This window comes from Protopterus annectens, chromosome 3.part0 (genome assembly GCF_019279795.1).
Source record: "Protopterus annectens isolate FY-2018-M chromosome 3.part0, PAN1.0, whole genome shotgun sequence".
Classification (NCBI taxonomy): Eukaryota; Metazoa; Chordata; order Ceratodontiformes; family Protopteridae; genus Protopterus; species Protopterus annectens.
In genome coordinates, this window is record NC_056731.1 from 901,486,224 (window position 1) to 901,502,855 (window position 16,632).

The window sequence follows — 16,632 nt, forward strand, 5'->3', positions numbered from 1 at the left end:
CAGGGGCCTAAAGGTGTTAAGGCTTCTGTTGTCAAGAATCCGGTTCCTACAGATAAAGAGGCCAGGGCTTTGGATAGATGGGGAAAGAAAGTTTATACTTCTTCCACTCTAGCTATGAGGGCTTTGAATTGCCAGTTTCATATGTTAAAATACCAAAACTATCTCCTTTCACAATTGAAGTCTAAGGTTGATGCTCTGGCGGAAGGTATTGATTGTAAAGAGTTACAAGATTTAGTACATGTTTCTGAACAGGTGGGTAAGCATTCTTTGCAATGTGGTTTTGATGCTGTACAGGCCTCGTCTAGGGTGGCTGCTACTGGGTCAGTTCTTCGCAGGCACGCCTGGCTGAGGGATCAGAATTTATCTGACCATGTTAAGACAAGGATTTTAGATGCTCCTTTACAATCTGATGTGTTGTTTGGTTCTCCTGTTGAGGCAGTCTTAAAGAAAATGGAAGACAAGGCTAAGTCTATGCAGACTGTTAAAGATTTTTTGCAGGTTCAGCCTCCGAAGTTTAGTAGAAATTGGCCTACCAAGGGGTGGACGTATCCTTCTTATGATTCCCAGTCTAGGGGTAGGTCTAGACGTGGTAGGGGCAGAGCTCAGGGCTCTTTCAGGCCTAGAACAGGGAGTTCACCTGCACAGTCTTCGGGTGAGGGCAGGGGTCAGTCCTTTCGTAAACAGGCGCAATGACTTACCTTTTCAGCTGCCAGAGCCTTCTCGTCTGGCAGCACCTTTGGGAGGAAGGTTGGCACTTTTCAAGGAAAATTGGAGTTTAATTACCCGAGACAGATGGGTACTGGATATCATACACCACGGTTACAGGTTTTATTTCCATACCTTGCCTCCTTTCAAAGGCATGCCAGACGTTCCTCCTCAGCAAAGAATAGAGGCTCACAAACAAATTTCTCTGTTACTTCAAATAGGGGCCATACAGCCGGTCCCTATGCCAGAAGTGGGCCTAGGATTTTATTCTCGCCTGTTCCTAGTGCCAAAGAAAGGGAACACGTGGAGACCAATTTTGGATTTATCTACCCTCAACACTTATCTGGACATTCCCAAGTTCAAAATGTTGGCGTTACAACAGCTTTTACCTCTGCTGGGCAAAGACCATTGGATGGTAACTTTGGATCTCAAGGAGGCTTACCTTCATGTTCCTATCAGACTGAGTTGCAGGAAGTATCTGCGTTTTCGGGCTGGGACTTCTCATTATCAGTTCTCTGCATTGCCCTTTGGCTTATCTACTGCCCAGAGTGTTCACGAAAGTTCTGGCTCCAGTGATAGCTTTCCTCAGGCTAAAAGGAATACAGATCTATCCTTATTTGGACGATTGCCTGATTCTGGCTCAAGGAAGGGACGAGCTTCTTCATCATTTGGAATATGTGATAGCAGTGCTAAGATGCCTGGGGTATTCTGTGAGCGAAATAAAGTCCAGTCTAGTACCCTCTCAGGACATGTGCTTTCTGGGTGTAAGACTGAATACAGCATCCCAGATGGCCTTTTTGACCCCGGACAAACAAAAGAATCTTTCCCTTTACTTTCATCAATTGTCTCATCAGTCCAGGCTGACTGCAAGGACAGTCCTTCAAGCCTTGGGGTTCATGGCATCTTGTATTCTGTTGCTTCCCAATGCCAAACTGCATATGAGGAAGTTACAATGGTATCTCAAAAGTGTATGGACACAGCACTGCCAGGATCTGGACACTGTCATTCAAATAATACCTTGCATACAGAAGGAATTGTTGTGGTGGGCTCAGGAATGTCACCTAAACAAGGGACTCTCTGTGACCCGGCCAGAGGCGAGTCAGATTCTAACGACAGATGCCTCAGACAAAGCTTGGGGAGCTCATCTGAATGGAAAGTGGATACAAGACAAGTGGCCTGCCAGACTACAACATCTACATATCAACTTGAAGGAGATGTTAGCAGTCCAGTTTGCATTAATAGCTTTCAAGGATTTACTTCTTCCAGGGCAGGTGTTGATTCTAACAGACAACACAACTGTCATGTGGTACATCAACAAGCAAGGGGGAACACATTCTTATCCTCTATGCAGGCAAGCAATGATTTTGTGGGAGACTGCTCTCAGTTTACAGCTAAATCTTCAGGCAAGGTTTCTACCAGGAGCACAGAACTCCTTAGCAGATATGTTTAGCAGACGAATCATGGATCCCCACGAGTGGAAATTGGATCCTCATGTATTTCAGAAATTGACAGTGTTATGGGGAACTCCAGACATAGATCTGTTCGCTTCTCCACTAAACCACCAGCTGCCAAAGTTTTGCACGAAAAGGTTTCATCCCACAGCTTGGAAAGTGGATGCTCTTTCTTTCAATTGGAACAATCTTCATGTGTATGCCTTTCCACCACTGCCTCTCCTCCCAAAGGTACTACTAAAGGCCAGACAGGACAAGCCAAGAATGATTTTGATAGCTCCAGATTGGCCTCGACAGCATTGGTACCCATTACTGAGAAGCCTGGTACGGGAGCCTCCATGGCCTTTGCCTTCGATTCCACACCTGTTGTCTCAGGAGGACAGTCATTTGCTCAATGTCAAGCTTCATTCTCTTCACCTAACAGCCTGGCATATTCTGTTTTGAACCATAGGGGGTCTCAACTTCCACAGCAAGTTTTGAATGTTATTTTGGAAGCTAGAAGGCCTAGTACAAGGAAAGTGTACGCAGATAAATGGAAGAGATTTTTATTTTGGAGTGCAGCAAAGGATTTTGATGTTTCTGAGCCTAATTTAAGTGCGGCTCTTCAATATCTTACTGAATTACTGGACAAAGGTTTGTCCTTCTCTTCTATTAAGGTTCATGCTGCAGCAATTTCAGCTCACTATGATTGTGACCCACCATTGTTTTCTCATCCTTTGTTCAAGCAATTTCTTAGAGGGGCAAAGAATATAAGACCCCCACGTAGAGCTCCTACTCCTGCTTGGGATCTCAATTTTGTGTTGGAGAAACTCACTCTACAACCTTTTGAGCCTGCAGCTACTACCGAGTTGAAATATTTATCATGGAAGACTGCTTTTTTGTTGGCCATTACCTCTGCGAGAAGGGTTTCTGAGTTGCAGGCCCTTATGGCGGTTGAGCCTTTCTTAATTTTCCATAAGGATAGGGTATCTTTATTACTAATCCTTCCTTTATGCCTAAAGTGGTTTCTAGTGTGGCTTTAAACCAAACTATTCATTTGCCTACTTTTTATGCAAATCCCCAAAATAAAGGGGAAAAGATTTTGCACACTTTAGATGTACACAGGCAGTTGCGATATTATTTGGACAGAACTAAAGGATTCAGGCAGTCTCAGCAGTTATTTGTTTCTTTTGCTTTGAGTTCTCAGGGCAAGCCTGTGTCAAAACAAACTATTTCTAAGTGGATTGGGTTTTGCATTGCTTTCTGTTATTCCCATCATGGCAAGGAGATTCCAGCTGGGATTAGGCCTCATTCCACTAGGGCTACTGCCACTTGACAGCTTTTGAGGGGTGGCAACTAAGGATATTTTGGAGGCAGCTACTTGGAGTTCAGTGCATACTTTCTCTAGGCATTATCACCTACCACTTTATTCTAAATCTAGGGCTGGTTTTGCCACTGCTGTTTTGCAGGGCATTTTGGCAGCTCCTGCTTCCTTATAGTTTGGCCATCCTCCCTTATCTCTGCTTTGGGATTCTACCCAAGTGTAAGGACTGCAGCAATGTGAGATGAAGAACATAGTACAGTTTTGTACCTACCATAAATGTAGATGTTCGAAGATCCACATTGCTGCAGTCCAATTTACCCTCCCTCCTTCCCCTCTGTAGTTAGAGGCGGTTGTGTGGGTTGGGTGGTCAATATGGTGTATATTGTATATATTGTACATATTTTTAGTGCTAGGATGGTTGGTTGTTTGTTTGCTGTCTTTTGGTTTTGACCTCTCTTTTTAGGGTCTTCTGACATCTGGGGCAAGAAAAGACTGAGGATATGACGTCGGTCATGCGCATTTGTACCCTGACGTCCTGATGTCAGTCAAATGCGCCTTGACCGACGTCAGCCTTATACTTTGATATTCGGGCCGACCGAGGACAGCGGACTACCCAAGTGTAAGGACTGCAGCAATGTGGATCTTCGAACATCTACATTTATGGTAGGTACAAAACTGTACTTTATCATTCTCTTTTGTTTCAGACCCTCGACTGCTGTTCTTTAAAAGTGTGGCTCAGCTGATATCCAAGAGTTTGGTATTAGGATTGTTATTCACAGTTCTTCTGTCCCCTTTCTCTTACATTCTGACCTTTTTCCACCCAGAAATACCAGGGTTCATTTTAGTCACCCGATGATGTCCAGAATAACGTTGTTCAAGGTCTCTTTAATTTTTTTTATTCTCCAAAGTCTTTGGTCTTGAATGGCAAAGGCAGTCTTCTCTAATTCCAAATTTGGTTACTGAATTAGTTTGCGTTGACCCTAATAATCTTTGATAGAGGTTTGAGGTCTTCAAGGCAGCAAAGTATCTTTCTGCGTTGACTCTTTACAAAATAAGTGGAACAGGTTTTCCATCTGGCCAGGAGACATCCTTTTCTTTGTGCTGTAAATTCCAAAGCTTTTGTAAGATTGCAGAGGCAATTTAATCTAAACATCACCTATTTCATCCCTAAGGATACCTATCGTGATCATTTTGACATTCCATGATCAAGATCAAGTTCCTTCACCTTTAGCCTTCTGTGAAGGGTCTATTTCTACCCTGGTGCATTAATATTATGATTGACATGCCATTTGGTTCGGTGGATCTGAATTTGCATCATGAGATGTTCTGCTCCTGGTAGCTTCCACCTCAACTTGGTGGATTTCTTAGCTCTAGGCTGTCATCTGAAACAGTTTGAATTAATTGCCTTCCTTAAGGATCAGATTTCTGCTTGAATACATGTTTCCCCCAGTGGTTATACAATTTATTTTTTGAGCTGTCACTCTTCTAGTTTGCTCTTCTCCTGATCTTTTCAAAGGATGTAAACTGGGGGGGGGGGTGTTCATTGAGAGCTGTAGTTCTTTGTTGGGCCTGTAAACATTTCAAGACAAATAAGTTGTGTCTCTCTCTGTTGCTCATGGTAGAGAGCTTTGCAGTTATTTAGCATTCATAATGTAGATGTCTTTCCAAAAAAAAATTTTTATCACTAGAAAGTAATTCCGCCAACTTTGTCAACATAGTGCAAAGTACTCCACAAAGATGGTCAATTCTTCTATTACAGTAGACTCCCTCTTATCCGTCCACCTTTTTAACCAGCCTTCAAATTTCTGCCATAGTCCTAGCAAAAGACAACACTTCTGCCTCCTCTGGGCTAAATAATGACAGACGTTTGAGTTTTAGACTTCGTATTCATTAGAAAATGCATACTAACACGAATCCTGTTATTCTGCCTGATTTATAACCTATAAATGCTATCTTGTATGCTTTTTCTGATTAACCAGCCATTCGTTTATAGAGTCTAAGGCCCAGTCCCATTGAGAACTGGATAAGAGGGTGTCTACTGTATATGTTTAAGTAAATATGTAGCAAATATCTTTCCATAGCCTCCTGTTATTTCTTCACATACCATTGCTAATCATTGCAGTTTGGATTGTTTCTCCAATGGTGGAATAGCCCTTGGGAGACCCCGCCCCCATCTTCATATGTTTGATTGTTTTTGAGTTGCTGCTTTGGAATTCTACCCGAGTGTTACAGCTACTGTAAAGAGGTGTTCAGAGCAAAGGTATAAATGGCATACAAGTACTCAATGTATAAGTTAATGTTTGAGGATGTGCATTGTGTACTTTTACTCCTACTCTCATTTGCTCTTACAACACTGTAGCTGCTACTGTTAATGAAAATGATATGCAGAACTAACTAATTCACAATGGATAACTCATTTATTTTATTGCTGCTCTGGGAGGGCCATGCTTAAAGTTCTAGTGCTATGGTAAGTACTTCCCATGTGCAGAGATTTTAAATTTTATGACTACCATTGTGCATGTCACCAGCACTAAGATGTACGTTGTGTGGATATCTAGAGTGCACTTGGAAACTCTTTCCTTGCAATGAAAAATCCAGAATGTAGATTATGGGTAAGCAGTTGTTTATCTGTGATTATAAAACAAAGAAACACTACTTTGATTGTCAGATATAGACGAAATCACAGATGGATGTTTTCTTGTCGCTGTTCCATCTTTTTGGGTTCCTCGAAGATATGATCAGTTAATTCACTGAAGAAATTTACTTACATAGCTGTCTTTTTCACAGGGGAAGCTGTGACAAGAGAGTGGCTCTTCTGACATCACTGTATAACATATTTCAAGATGATGATCTTTCTAATATTACACGACATGCTATAGTTGATCGCTCCCTCCTCACCCTCCTGATTCACTGCAGTTCGGATGCTTTGAAGGAGTTCTTCTGCAAAACCATAGTGAATATAATGGGAACCTTGCAATCCAGGATCACAAAGGTAAACAACTTTTATGTTATACTGTGCTAAAATTGCAGCCACCTTTTTTTTCTTTTTTTTTTAAATTCCTAAGCAGTAGTGAGATGCAACCCTGAATGCTAGGGCTGGCTGCCTGAGTTATTCGATGCAAAACCGAACACACAAGGTTGAAAAAATCAAGTTCTGGTACCAGACTTCAGCATGTCGAGCACTGCATATGGGCTGTCAGGGTATCTGCAGTTTTTAAAGTCCCATCCCAACCTAACCTGAATATCTCTTACCTCTTTTACTTGTCACAGGTCTAGCTTCTGAATTCTGTTATTAGCTAAATTCTGCATTTCAGATTAAAATGCTGTTTTAAATGACTTCCAAGATGGCTGCACACTGATCGATAGTTTAACTTTAGCTCTCCCAGTGTGAAACAGAAATGGAGAACAAGTGCTATTGAAACTTTTTTTTTTGGGAGGGGGGTAAAACTTAGTTACTGGCTAGTAGTTTACTTGCCTGGATGCCAACAAAGAGGAAATTTGGAAAACCTGAAAGAAAGTTGACCAGAAAATGAAAACACTGTCTGAGAAGGACTCTGCAGCTGTTCAGCAAAAAGCAGTTCAAGCTCCAGCTTTGGTAAAAGAGATGGCTTCCAGTAATTTAGAGGAAAAATAAATCATATGTACTCAGAATTAATTAAATAAATGAAACACTGAGGAAATATATCAACTCCAGTAACAAAGACAGGAAAAATAGAAGAATCTTTAACTTTTGCTGTTCAAATAAACTTATAAAAACTGCAAAAATGAGAGGTTGAAATGAAGAACAAGTTAGAAGACAGAGCATACAAAAAAATCTGATATTTTCTGCTGTACTTGAGAAACTGGAATAAACTGATTGTAGTAATTTTATGAAAACACACAAAAACAGCTGGCCTGGTATTCAACAGCAGGATTTGTTAACTGAAAGGGCTCATTGAGTGTATGCTCCAAACCTAGCCATGAGAAAGCAGACAAGATCTGTCATGCAGTCATACAAGTTGAAGAGTTGATTCACCTGACATCATAGTGTGTGCATAGGGTGGAGTGTTAATGTCTCAGAGTGTTTACAGTATTTTCAATTATAGTCACATTGATCTCAACCTGAAACGTTTCTGTTTGTTTGAGAAGGGTTTTACATTTATCCCCAGTGAATGGTTTGACTTGACAGATTTGTTGATGGAGCTTAAGCTTTTTATGAGAAAATTTAATCTAGAAGTTCACTTTGATACACCAAGGGAGAGAAAGGGGTTATTTCAATTTTTTTTTTTTAAAAAGTATTTTTAACCCCACTATGCACCCCTTGATCTCAGTGTTTGAAAAGACATTTGAAGCAGATATACACAAGTATGTTAAAGCTAAGCAAAAGAATAGATATTCTGATCTTTCCAATAAGGAAATGGAAACTTTAAAAGCTCTATTAGATAACAGGTCTATTCATATAATGAAACCAGACAAATGGGGTTAGCACTGCGTTGTTTGATACTCTGTATTACTTATGTTTGAAATGTAACAAGACACCAGTACTTATTTACAAGTGTTAAGGAACCTGGTAAACATAGGATATAGACCAATTGACCAATTTTTACATGACAGCTTACAATTTTTTATTTATACCCAACCCTGTTATACCATCATTTTTTGGGATACAAAAAGTAGTGTATAGGCTAGAAGACTTGTCTACTGGCAGCTTTTATTGACAGATTACTTAAACCAGTATTTAACAAGCCTAATTATATTTTGAAATATTCTTGGAATTTTTGGGAAGGCTATAAAATAACTTGTATTATCCCAACATTGCTACTTTCATTACTATAGATGTGTTTTTCAAAATGAGGGTGTTGAATTGTTACTAGAGGTTATGACACACCAATTTCTTTCATTTAAAAAGATGCAGTTAATTATAAATTTTTATGAATCTTTTTTTAGATGTTATGATTCTTATGCTGGACAACAATTATATTTGCTTCAGAGGTGAGGAGTGTGGCTATGGGTGTGGCATTTCCCCAGTTTTTGCAAACATGGTCATGAAAGGGTGGAAATGTTACATGTTCCCAAACAAATTTTATAAGTACTGCAACTTGTATTTAAGTTATCTAGACAGTATATTTTATGGAATGGGTCAGAAGACATGGTACAAAAACTTATTTGATATTTTCACTCGACAACTAATTTCTTAAAGTTAGCTTTTAATTGAACACAAGACAAGGTTAATTATCTTGATATACTATTTTTAGTCATAAGATGGTTTCAGTTCAAGAGACCAGCATTTAGTAATGCATGTTTGCAGTTAAGTTTTTATTCTATGATTTATAAGAAAAGTCTAATTAGAGGTCAATTTATTAAAATGACACAGATGGTTTCTGATAAAACCATGTTTAATTATGGAAAGAAGCAAGTTAGCATCTATGTTTTTTGCTAGGGCTTATCCATGACATATGGCAACAGATATTGGTAACAATATAGCCACACAATGGAGACATTGATGCAGACCACTCCTAGGTGTGGGTTTAGACCAGTCTAATGTAGAAATTGATCTGTTGATTGGATACTGTAGTGCCGGTTCAACTGATAGTAACCACTTTGAGAGAGCCCATGTTTTAAAATGCAGCACTGGAACTGGGTACATGAAATATGTTGTAAGAAACAGATTTCTTATCCAGTAATACATAAGTTAGGGGAAAAAAAACTACTTTTGTATACAAAATAGCTAACAACTTGAAAAATCCCTCAAACATCAACACTACTAAAACTGTGACAGGTACTAAAAAGGGTGGAGCTTGCAGACAAATGTATACATATTAGAGAAGCCATTTCTGCGTTTGGTGAATGCCACCAGTACCCTCTCCCCTTGTAAAAGAGTGGTTGTACTACAGAAAGAGATGGTATACATAGCAAAATGTTGTGTGCCCGGCTTTTTATGTAGGAAAAAAAGGACACTAAAGGGAAGGGTATATGAACATTGCTATGATATTTCAAAAAACTCAACAGTTTGTCAGGGTTTCAAAGGATTTCACTTAGCTGTTTTAGATGAATTTATTCTGTGTTAGAGGAGGGTCATGAGGAAAATCAGTTGGATTGTAAAGAACTACTGATGCACATTAAACTAAATGCTAGTGTTCCCCTAGGACTTAATGAAAAGATATCCATAGTCCCTATGCTTAAGTTATGCGCAACAAAACTGTAAGCACTAGTATACATGAAGTTTTAACCGCCATTGTATTTTATATTGACTTATTTTATTTGATGGCTTTTAGTCGGACAGAACATTTTTTTTTTGTTAACTTGCTTGTATGTTGGCCAGGTACTCTTGGCAAACAAAAGTAGCACACACTTTTGTTGTTAAGAACAACCATCTGTTATATGAAGTTAAACAACTATATTATCCACAAGTATATTTATATTTACATAATTTTGTTTTCTACATGCACTACAATATAATTTTATTACCGTTATTTTTTCATTAGTTATATGTTTATTGTGAAGGTCTCAGGAATCAAAAGTGTTGCATTGTTTGTTTAAATAGCAAACACCTATTCATGTAACTTTAAAGTGTAAAGAATCACTTCATGTTTTGTTTCTGAGGAAGTCCTTGTGTGATTATTTTTTGAGGATGAAAGTACAAAAGCTCATAGTGGTGTGCTAAGATATTATTCTAACTACAAAACTGGACTTGAACTTGGCAGTTTCCTTCATTTTGGTGTCTTGTGTTCACCGTGCATATTTGTGCTGCATTCTTTTAATGCTGTCCAATGTTTTATTAATGTCAAATGTTTGTACCGCCTCCACAAAACCACATTGATCCATATCTATCAATTTTGACAACGTCTTTGCCAATCTTTTAGCTAGTATAGACCTAAGCCCACAGTAATCATAGTTTAACATTGACATATGTCTATATAAAGCTGGGTCTGATGGACCTTTACCATATTTAGGTGTTATAGCCACCACAGCTTTCTTTTAAGAGGTTGATGCTTCATCTCCTTTTAATGTACTGTTAAACAAAACATACCAGATCTTTATCATTTTCTTCCCTCTTAACTTCCAAACTTTTGCAAGAATGTCATTTGTTCCTGGTGGACTTTCTGGCAAATTGATTGTATATCACAGTTTTTATCTTGTCTCTAGAACTCAACAAGGTCTCTGGTTATTTTTCTTGTTATAGGCTCCCTATGTTTGGAGACGACCCTTTCTTCATTCTGTTGCCTAAGTCATTGTGCTAAAAGATTTTGTGCTCTGGAGTTATTATAAAAAACAGTTGCTTAACAGCAACCTTTCTAAACTCATGCGTATTATCCAGATGCTCACTTATTTTCTTTTTAACACTTTGCACCTGTGCCTCCTGTTGTTCTGTGCCCTTATTCTGTACCACTTTAAATTTTGTCAGCACTTCTGAAGAAGTCTTAGTACTTGTTATCTCCTCCTTCTTTATTTCTACCATATTTTAAACTCCATTTTCATTTTATCCCACTTAGAGGCTATAATTTATGAAGAGATTTCTACCTTCTTTAATAGCTTTTAAATAATTTCCACTACCCGTTCCTTAAATTCCTCCCTTAACAGGTAGGTGGAAGAGTGCCAGTGTCTCGTTTTTATTTCATTACCCTGCATTTTTATGTTAGTTTTGATTGGTGCATGGTCTGAAATACTTATTTCGATGTGTGTTGAAGCTTTCAATTAAATGCACATGTTCCTGTGAAATATAATTTTTTAGTCTTGCCCAGTTAATTGTACCTTGGGGAATAACTTGAATTTTCTTGAGTTCCTACTACTGAATTCATGTCTTCCATACCAAATATTTTCATGTATTCCTTCAGAAATCTAACCCGTTTTGTTCCGTTTTCAATTCTAGGTCCCCCAGATGCATATTCAGTGTTGCAGATTAACTTCCATTCCCCACCTGCGAGTAATATTCCCTGTTGAAAGCTGATTATTTCTCCCAAAATGTTTTTAAGCTCCAGAATAGCAGTTTTTAGTGCAGTATAAAACCCCTCCCTTGACAATAGGTCCTTGTACCACAGATCTGCCAATATTATCTTATCTCTCTTTTATCACTATTGGAGATCATCTAGTGATAGTATAATTTATTCTCTTCTTCCTTTGTCCCCAATATTCTGCTGACTATCCATTCTAAAGTCTTTTCTTTGTCAAATTCATATACTTATTTCCTTCCAAATGTTCTGCTGTAGTAGTATTGCTGTTTGTACTCTGTATTTCAGTACTCTTTCCTTTTCGTCTAATCTGTAAGGCCATTTATATTCCAAGTTATTATAGATAGAGTAACTGTTATAAGAATTTATTAATGTTCTTCGTGTTTCACTGTTACAGTCATCACATTTGGGTTATCCCCTGCCAGGGTATCCCTCAGTCGGCCCGAATACCAGAGGCATAGTATTTCTGCGTTGGTTGCTGTTGCTCCAGGACTGACATCAGGTCATCAGTGGTATAAAAACAGGCAGCCAACGCCATTACATCAGTCTTTCTTGCCGAGGAGCCCGAAGCAGTTCACACAAGTGCCAGTCGGCCGCTACCGGAGTTTTTCATTTCTGAATTGAAGCTGAAGCCAAGTACCCCATTGGGGATCCTTTTTTTCCTGCTCTAACCTATGTCAGAAAAACCTTAACAATCGTCTCGCCTATGGAAAGCAAATACCACTGAGATTTTCATTCTTACTGTGTCACTTGCTTAGGCCTAGACCACTATGTCCCCTGCTGTCACTTTCGTGCTTTATTCAATGCCAGAACTATATGTCATTGGGCCCTTATTGTGGCTAGATATTTTCTCTCTGTCTTTGACTTTTGATATGGCTTCTTTAAGCCATCCGACAACTAATCTTCCAAAAAAAGTAAGGATAAAGACAGAGACAGACCGCGTAAGTCCAAACATCCGATGACTCTTCCATTAAGGTAGTCATCAGTTCTCCAGTCCTCAGTGAGGTGCTTTTGCAGCCCCTGATGCTTGCTTCTGTGGATTCGCTGGCCACTACCGAGACCCTTTGCCGCGAGACTCTTCTTCGACTAAGGATCCTGCAGATGTCTCTACCTTGGATGGGTCTGGAGCAGGCACCGGCTTCCAAGGAAGTACTTCACACTGCTGATAAAGAATTTATTGTTCCCACCTGTTATAAATGACAGTTGTTTTAAATGTGTTTTTCCAACTTTTGTGTTGTGTGCAGACAGTAATATTTGGCATGCTAATCTTTTAAACAGTTTTCTTGTAGTCTTCATTTGAACCTTTGCCATATTTTTCAAGAATTTTTGTTTTAATAAGATTTAATGGGAAAAAACTAAGCCCATTTTCAGAACACCCCGTAATCTGTTAGTGTAGAACAAACACAAAACTATGTACATCTTAAAAAAGTTAAGTTTAACCCACCAGATAGAATTACCCCAAATTGACAGCTGCACCCACAGGCATTACCTAATCTAAAATTAAGGTTACCTGTGCTAAAGCGCATGTTGCAACCTTTGCACATCCCGTTACACTGTTTGGTGTCTGTTCCTTTCTTATCTTTATTCTCCTCCCAGAAGTGAAAAACTGTTTCTGTGCTTTAAGAAAATATTAACTTATAGACCTAAGAAAAAAGTGCTTTTGGCTATTTTTACTCGCCTACATTCATTACTGACTCAGCTCTGACTCAGCCACTATAAATAGCACGAAGTCTCTCATTGGCTGGGCCAACCCTGTATCCCAGGATGCATCACACCCAAACCCCCAGATCTCGTTTGCCGCTCCTAGAGTAATGATGTGGTCTCGACTTGGCTGTAGCTAAGTACCCCTTTTCTTGTCTTTCAATTAGAGAAATTCTAGTATTATTAGTACATCAAAAGCTATTTTAATAGCTACGTTGTCGTTTGTATCCCTGGTTGTGTCTGATTGTGTTGTGGTTGGTAATCCTTCTGTTTGGCGGGCTAGGCCCGTTTGAGTTAGAGGGCCTTTGCCTTATCTTGAGTGTTTATTGTACGGGCGTTTGTTAGAGCCTTCCCCCCCTCCCTTCCTTGTGTTGCGAGTGTGCTAGTTATTGTCCTTTTTTTTGGATATTGTTGCTGCTTATTGATTAGGTTCCTTGCCCGACATAAGGAACAATGAGCATAAGCCATCTGGCTTTAAGAAATGCGCTTACAAACTGTCGTTAACTGACTGACACGCTAACTGCGTATATTGTCTCAGTGCCATACACTTGCAGGAATCCTGCAGTGTGTGTCATGCTTTCTCTGCCAGGGTGTTACAGGAGAGAACAAATAAACTTTATCCTCAAGGGTTTGATGAAACCCTCCTTTGAGGAAACTTTGGCTTCCTCTCCTCCCTCTGAAAAACCTAGATCAAAGTCAAAAATGAAGTGTCCGGCTCCATCTAGTTCTTCGGAGCCTCTGGAGAAAAGATCTAAGACTACTTCTCCTTCCTCGGCTCCACTGGTCTCGGAGCCGCAGGAAGCACCATCCAAGGATATGTCTCCTTCCTTGGCTCCACTGGTCTCGGAGCCGCAGGAAGTATCATCTATTGCGGGGTTGGCTTCTTCGACTGCATGATCGTCGGCGCCAAAGGAGGTTGTGGTAGTTCTCGAACCTACTTCGGCTTCGATCCTTTTGGAGCCGATTCGGAGCCGTTCCCCTACCTTTATCTCGGTTCTGACTGAGAAGGTCTCTCGGCCCCCGTCGGTCTCCTCCAAGTCCTCCAGGCTCTCTGATTCGGATGTCGATAGGGTGGTCCAGAGGCTCCTCCAGTCACCAGTGTTAACTAAATTATTTTCGGCTCCAGCCCAATCGGCTCCGGAGCCAGATACTATATCGGTTCCGTTTCTTCCTCCTCCGACAACCTCGGTGTCGTCGGAGCCGGAGTCTGCCGAATCGAGTGAAGTCCCTGGGTCGGCTCCGAAACCTCCTGCGAGTCTTTTGGATCCGACATCGGCTCCAACCTTTTCCATTCCGTCTACAGGTTTTGGTACTCGGGTGTCCTCAGTCGGACCCGAGAGGGGGATACATCGGGGCTTCAGACTGCAGCTCCGAGTCTCCCCTTTGGTGCTTCGGCTAGGGGTACCTCGACTCCGGTCATGGTCTCTGAGGCGAGTTTTTCATCCAATTCGGGTAGGCCTACCTTCGAGGCTATGAGGAGCGCGCTGGCCAAGTCCATCGTGACTTCACTTGAATCAGCAACTCCTTCCCTAGACACTGCAACTAGAGCTTCTGGTGCCCCCCTATCTCTGGACAGCGGGGCTTCCGGGCCTGAGGATACCTCCATGTGTGGTCCCACACTTTCTGAGGGGCCTTCAGAGTCTGTCCCTGAAGAGCCTCCCAGGAAGAAGTTGTGTAAGAGGAAGCATGTAGACTCCCCAGATGAGTCTGTCACCTCGGACACCGACCTCGATGATGCAGAAGGGTCCCCGAAGTCGTCCTCTGATAATGTCTCGTTCTCTGATATCCTGGAGATCTTGAGACAGCAGGGCGACTGGCCTTCCAAAAACCCTTCTGAGGAGGAGTCTGTCTTCCTCAAGGCCTTCGGAGCCCAGCCTTTCGCCTCCTGGGTGTCTCCACCCTTTGATGAATTATTGGATCTTATTTGTCGAAGGGTGTGGGAGCACCCTGACTCTGTGGAGCCAGTTCCTAGCTGCCCCAATATGTTTTTATCTGCACCGCCTGACAAAGAATTTCTGACCAAGGGAGTACCTGTGGATGTCATGGTGGTGGCGTCCGCTACCCAGCAGGATGTGGCGGAGGCTTCTACATCCATCCATCCTCCTGATAAGGAGTCTAGGAGTATGGATAGGTATGGGAAGGGTACCCTGTCTTCAGCGACCTTTACCTTGCGGTCGCTGAATTACTTGTCATTTTACGCGGCTCCAAAGGGATCTCATAAAGGAGTTGGGAGATACCCTGTCGGGTAACCTGCCTGTGGCATTGGCTCAGCCTGCTAACGCCCAGCTGTCTACCCTTTCTTCCATCGTCAACTCGTCCATGAGGCTCATATCTTATGCAGCCGAAGGGGCGGGTAGAGCAGCGAGTTCGGGTGTAGCCCTTAGGAGGCAAGCTTGGATGCGCTTGTGTCATTTTGCGGAGGCTTTCAAGTCTTCTTTCACGGACACCTCATTCTATCGGTCCTCTCTTTTTGGACCCAAAGTGAAAGACACCCTCACTTGATGTGAGCAGGAGGGCAATACTTTGTCTGCCGTTGGGGGCCTGTTTTTCACTTCCCACTAGGCCTTATCCCAAGGCTCAGAGGGGAGGGAAAATGTGGTTCAGAAAACCTCAAAAGTCTTCCCTTGCCCATCAAAGTGACCCCCCCCCTCCAGGGGCAGAGGAGGGGGGAATTTTAATGGAAGATGTCGCCTTAGAGGCGGTGGAGGCCCGTGCCATACAGGAAACTGCGAGTCCTTTCATGGTTCCTCCTACCAGCGTCCCTGAGGGATTACCCGACTATGCATCTCCGGAGCCAGTCGGGGGTCATTTTTCGGAGCATCTTCAGGCCTGGGAGTCCATCACTCAGGATCAATGGGTGCTTCAAATCATCACCGGAGGTTACACCATTCCCCTTTTTCGTCCCCCCCCCTCCGTCAAGGAAAATCCCGGATGTTCCACCCAGTCAACGGGATCAGGCGGCAGTAGAGGTTTCAAAGCTGCTACAAAAGGGAGTCATCCAACCAGTCCCCGCAGACCAGATCGGATTAGGAACTTACTCAAGGTTATTTTTGGTGCCAAAAAAAAACAGGGGACTTGAGACCTATTATGGATCTCAGCCATTTAAACCGCTTTGTAAAGAAGTCCAAGTTCCGAATGGTCATTTTGCAATCCATTTTCCCATTGCTGGAAAAAGGAGTGTGGATGTGCTCCCTCGACCTCAAGGATGCCTATTATCACATCAAGATAAACAAGGCTTCCAGGAATCTTACGCTTCCGGCTGGAAGCCAGTCATTTTCAATTCCAGGCCCTGCCCTTTGGTCTCACCACAGCCCGCAGGGTGTTCACCAAGTGTCTGGCAGTGGTGACAGCTCACCTGAGACATCTAGGATTCCAGGTGTTTCCTTATCTAGACGACTGGCTCCTCACCGCCCCCACCAGGCATCTACTTGTTCAAGTCATGAGAGTTCCTGTCAAATTGGGCCATCTTCTAGGGATTTCATTCAATTAGGCAAAGTCTGTATTGCTGCCATCACAGCGTGTTGCCTTTATTGGCGCAGAGCTA

General features: G+C 41.7%; 1 protein-coding gene across 1 annotated transcript in view; it reads left to right on the forward strand.

The window, feature by feature from the left end:
* Nucleotides 1-16,632, forward strand: part of PRKDC (protein kinase, DNA-activated, catalytic subunit) — a 4,917,417-nt gene that overhangs the window by 2,823,641 nt on the left and 2,077,144 nt on the right. The window contains exon 36 of the mRNA XM_044065724.1: nucleotides 6,247-6,451. Coding sequence (XP_043921659.1) covers nucleotides 6,247-6,451 — 205 coding nt within the window. The remainder of the gene's footprint in view (nucleotides 1-6,246; nucleotides 6,452-16,632) is intronic.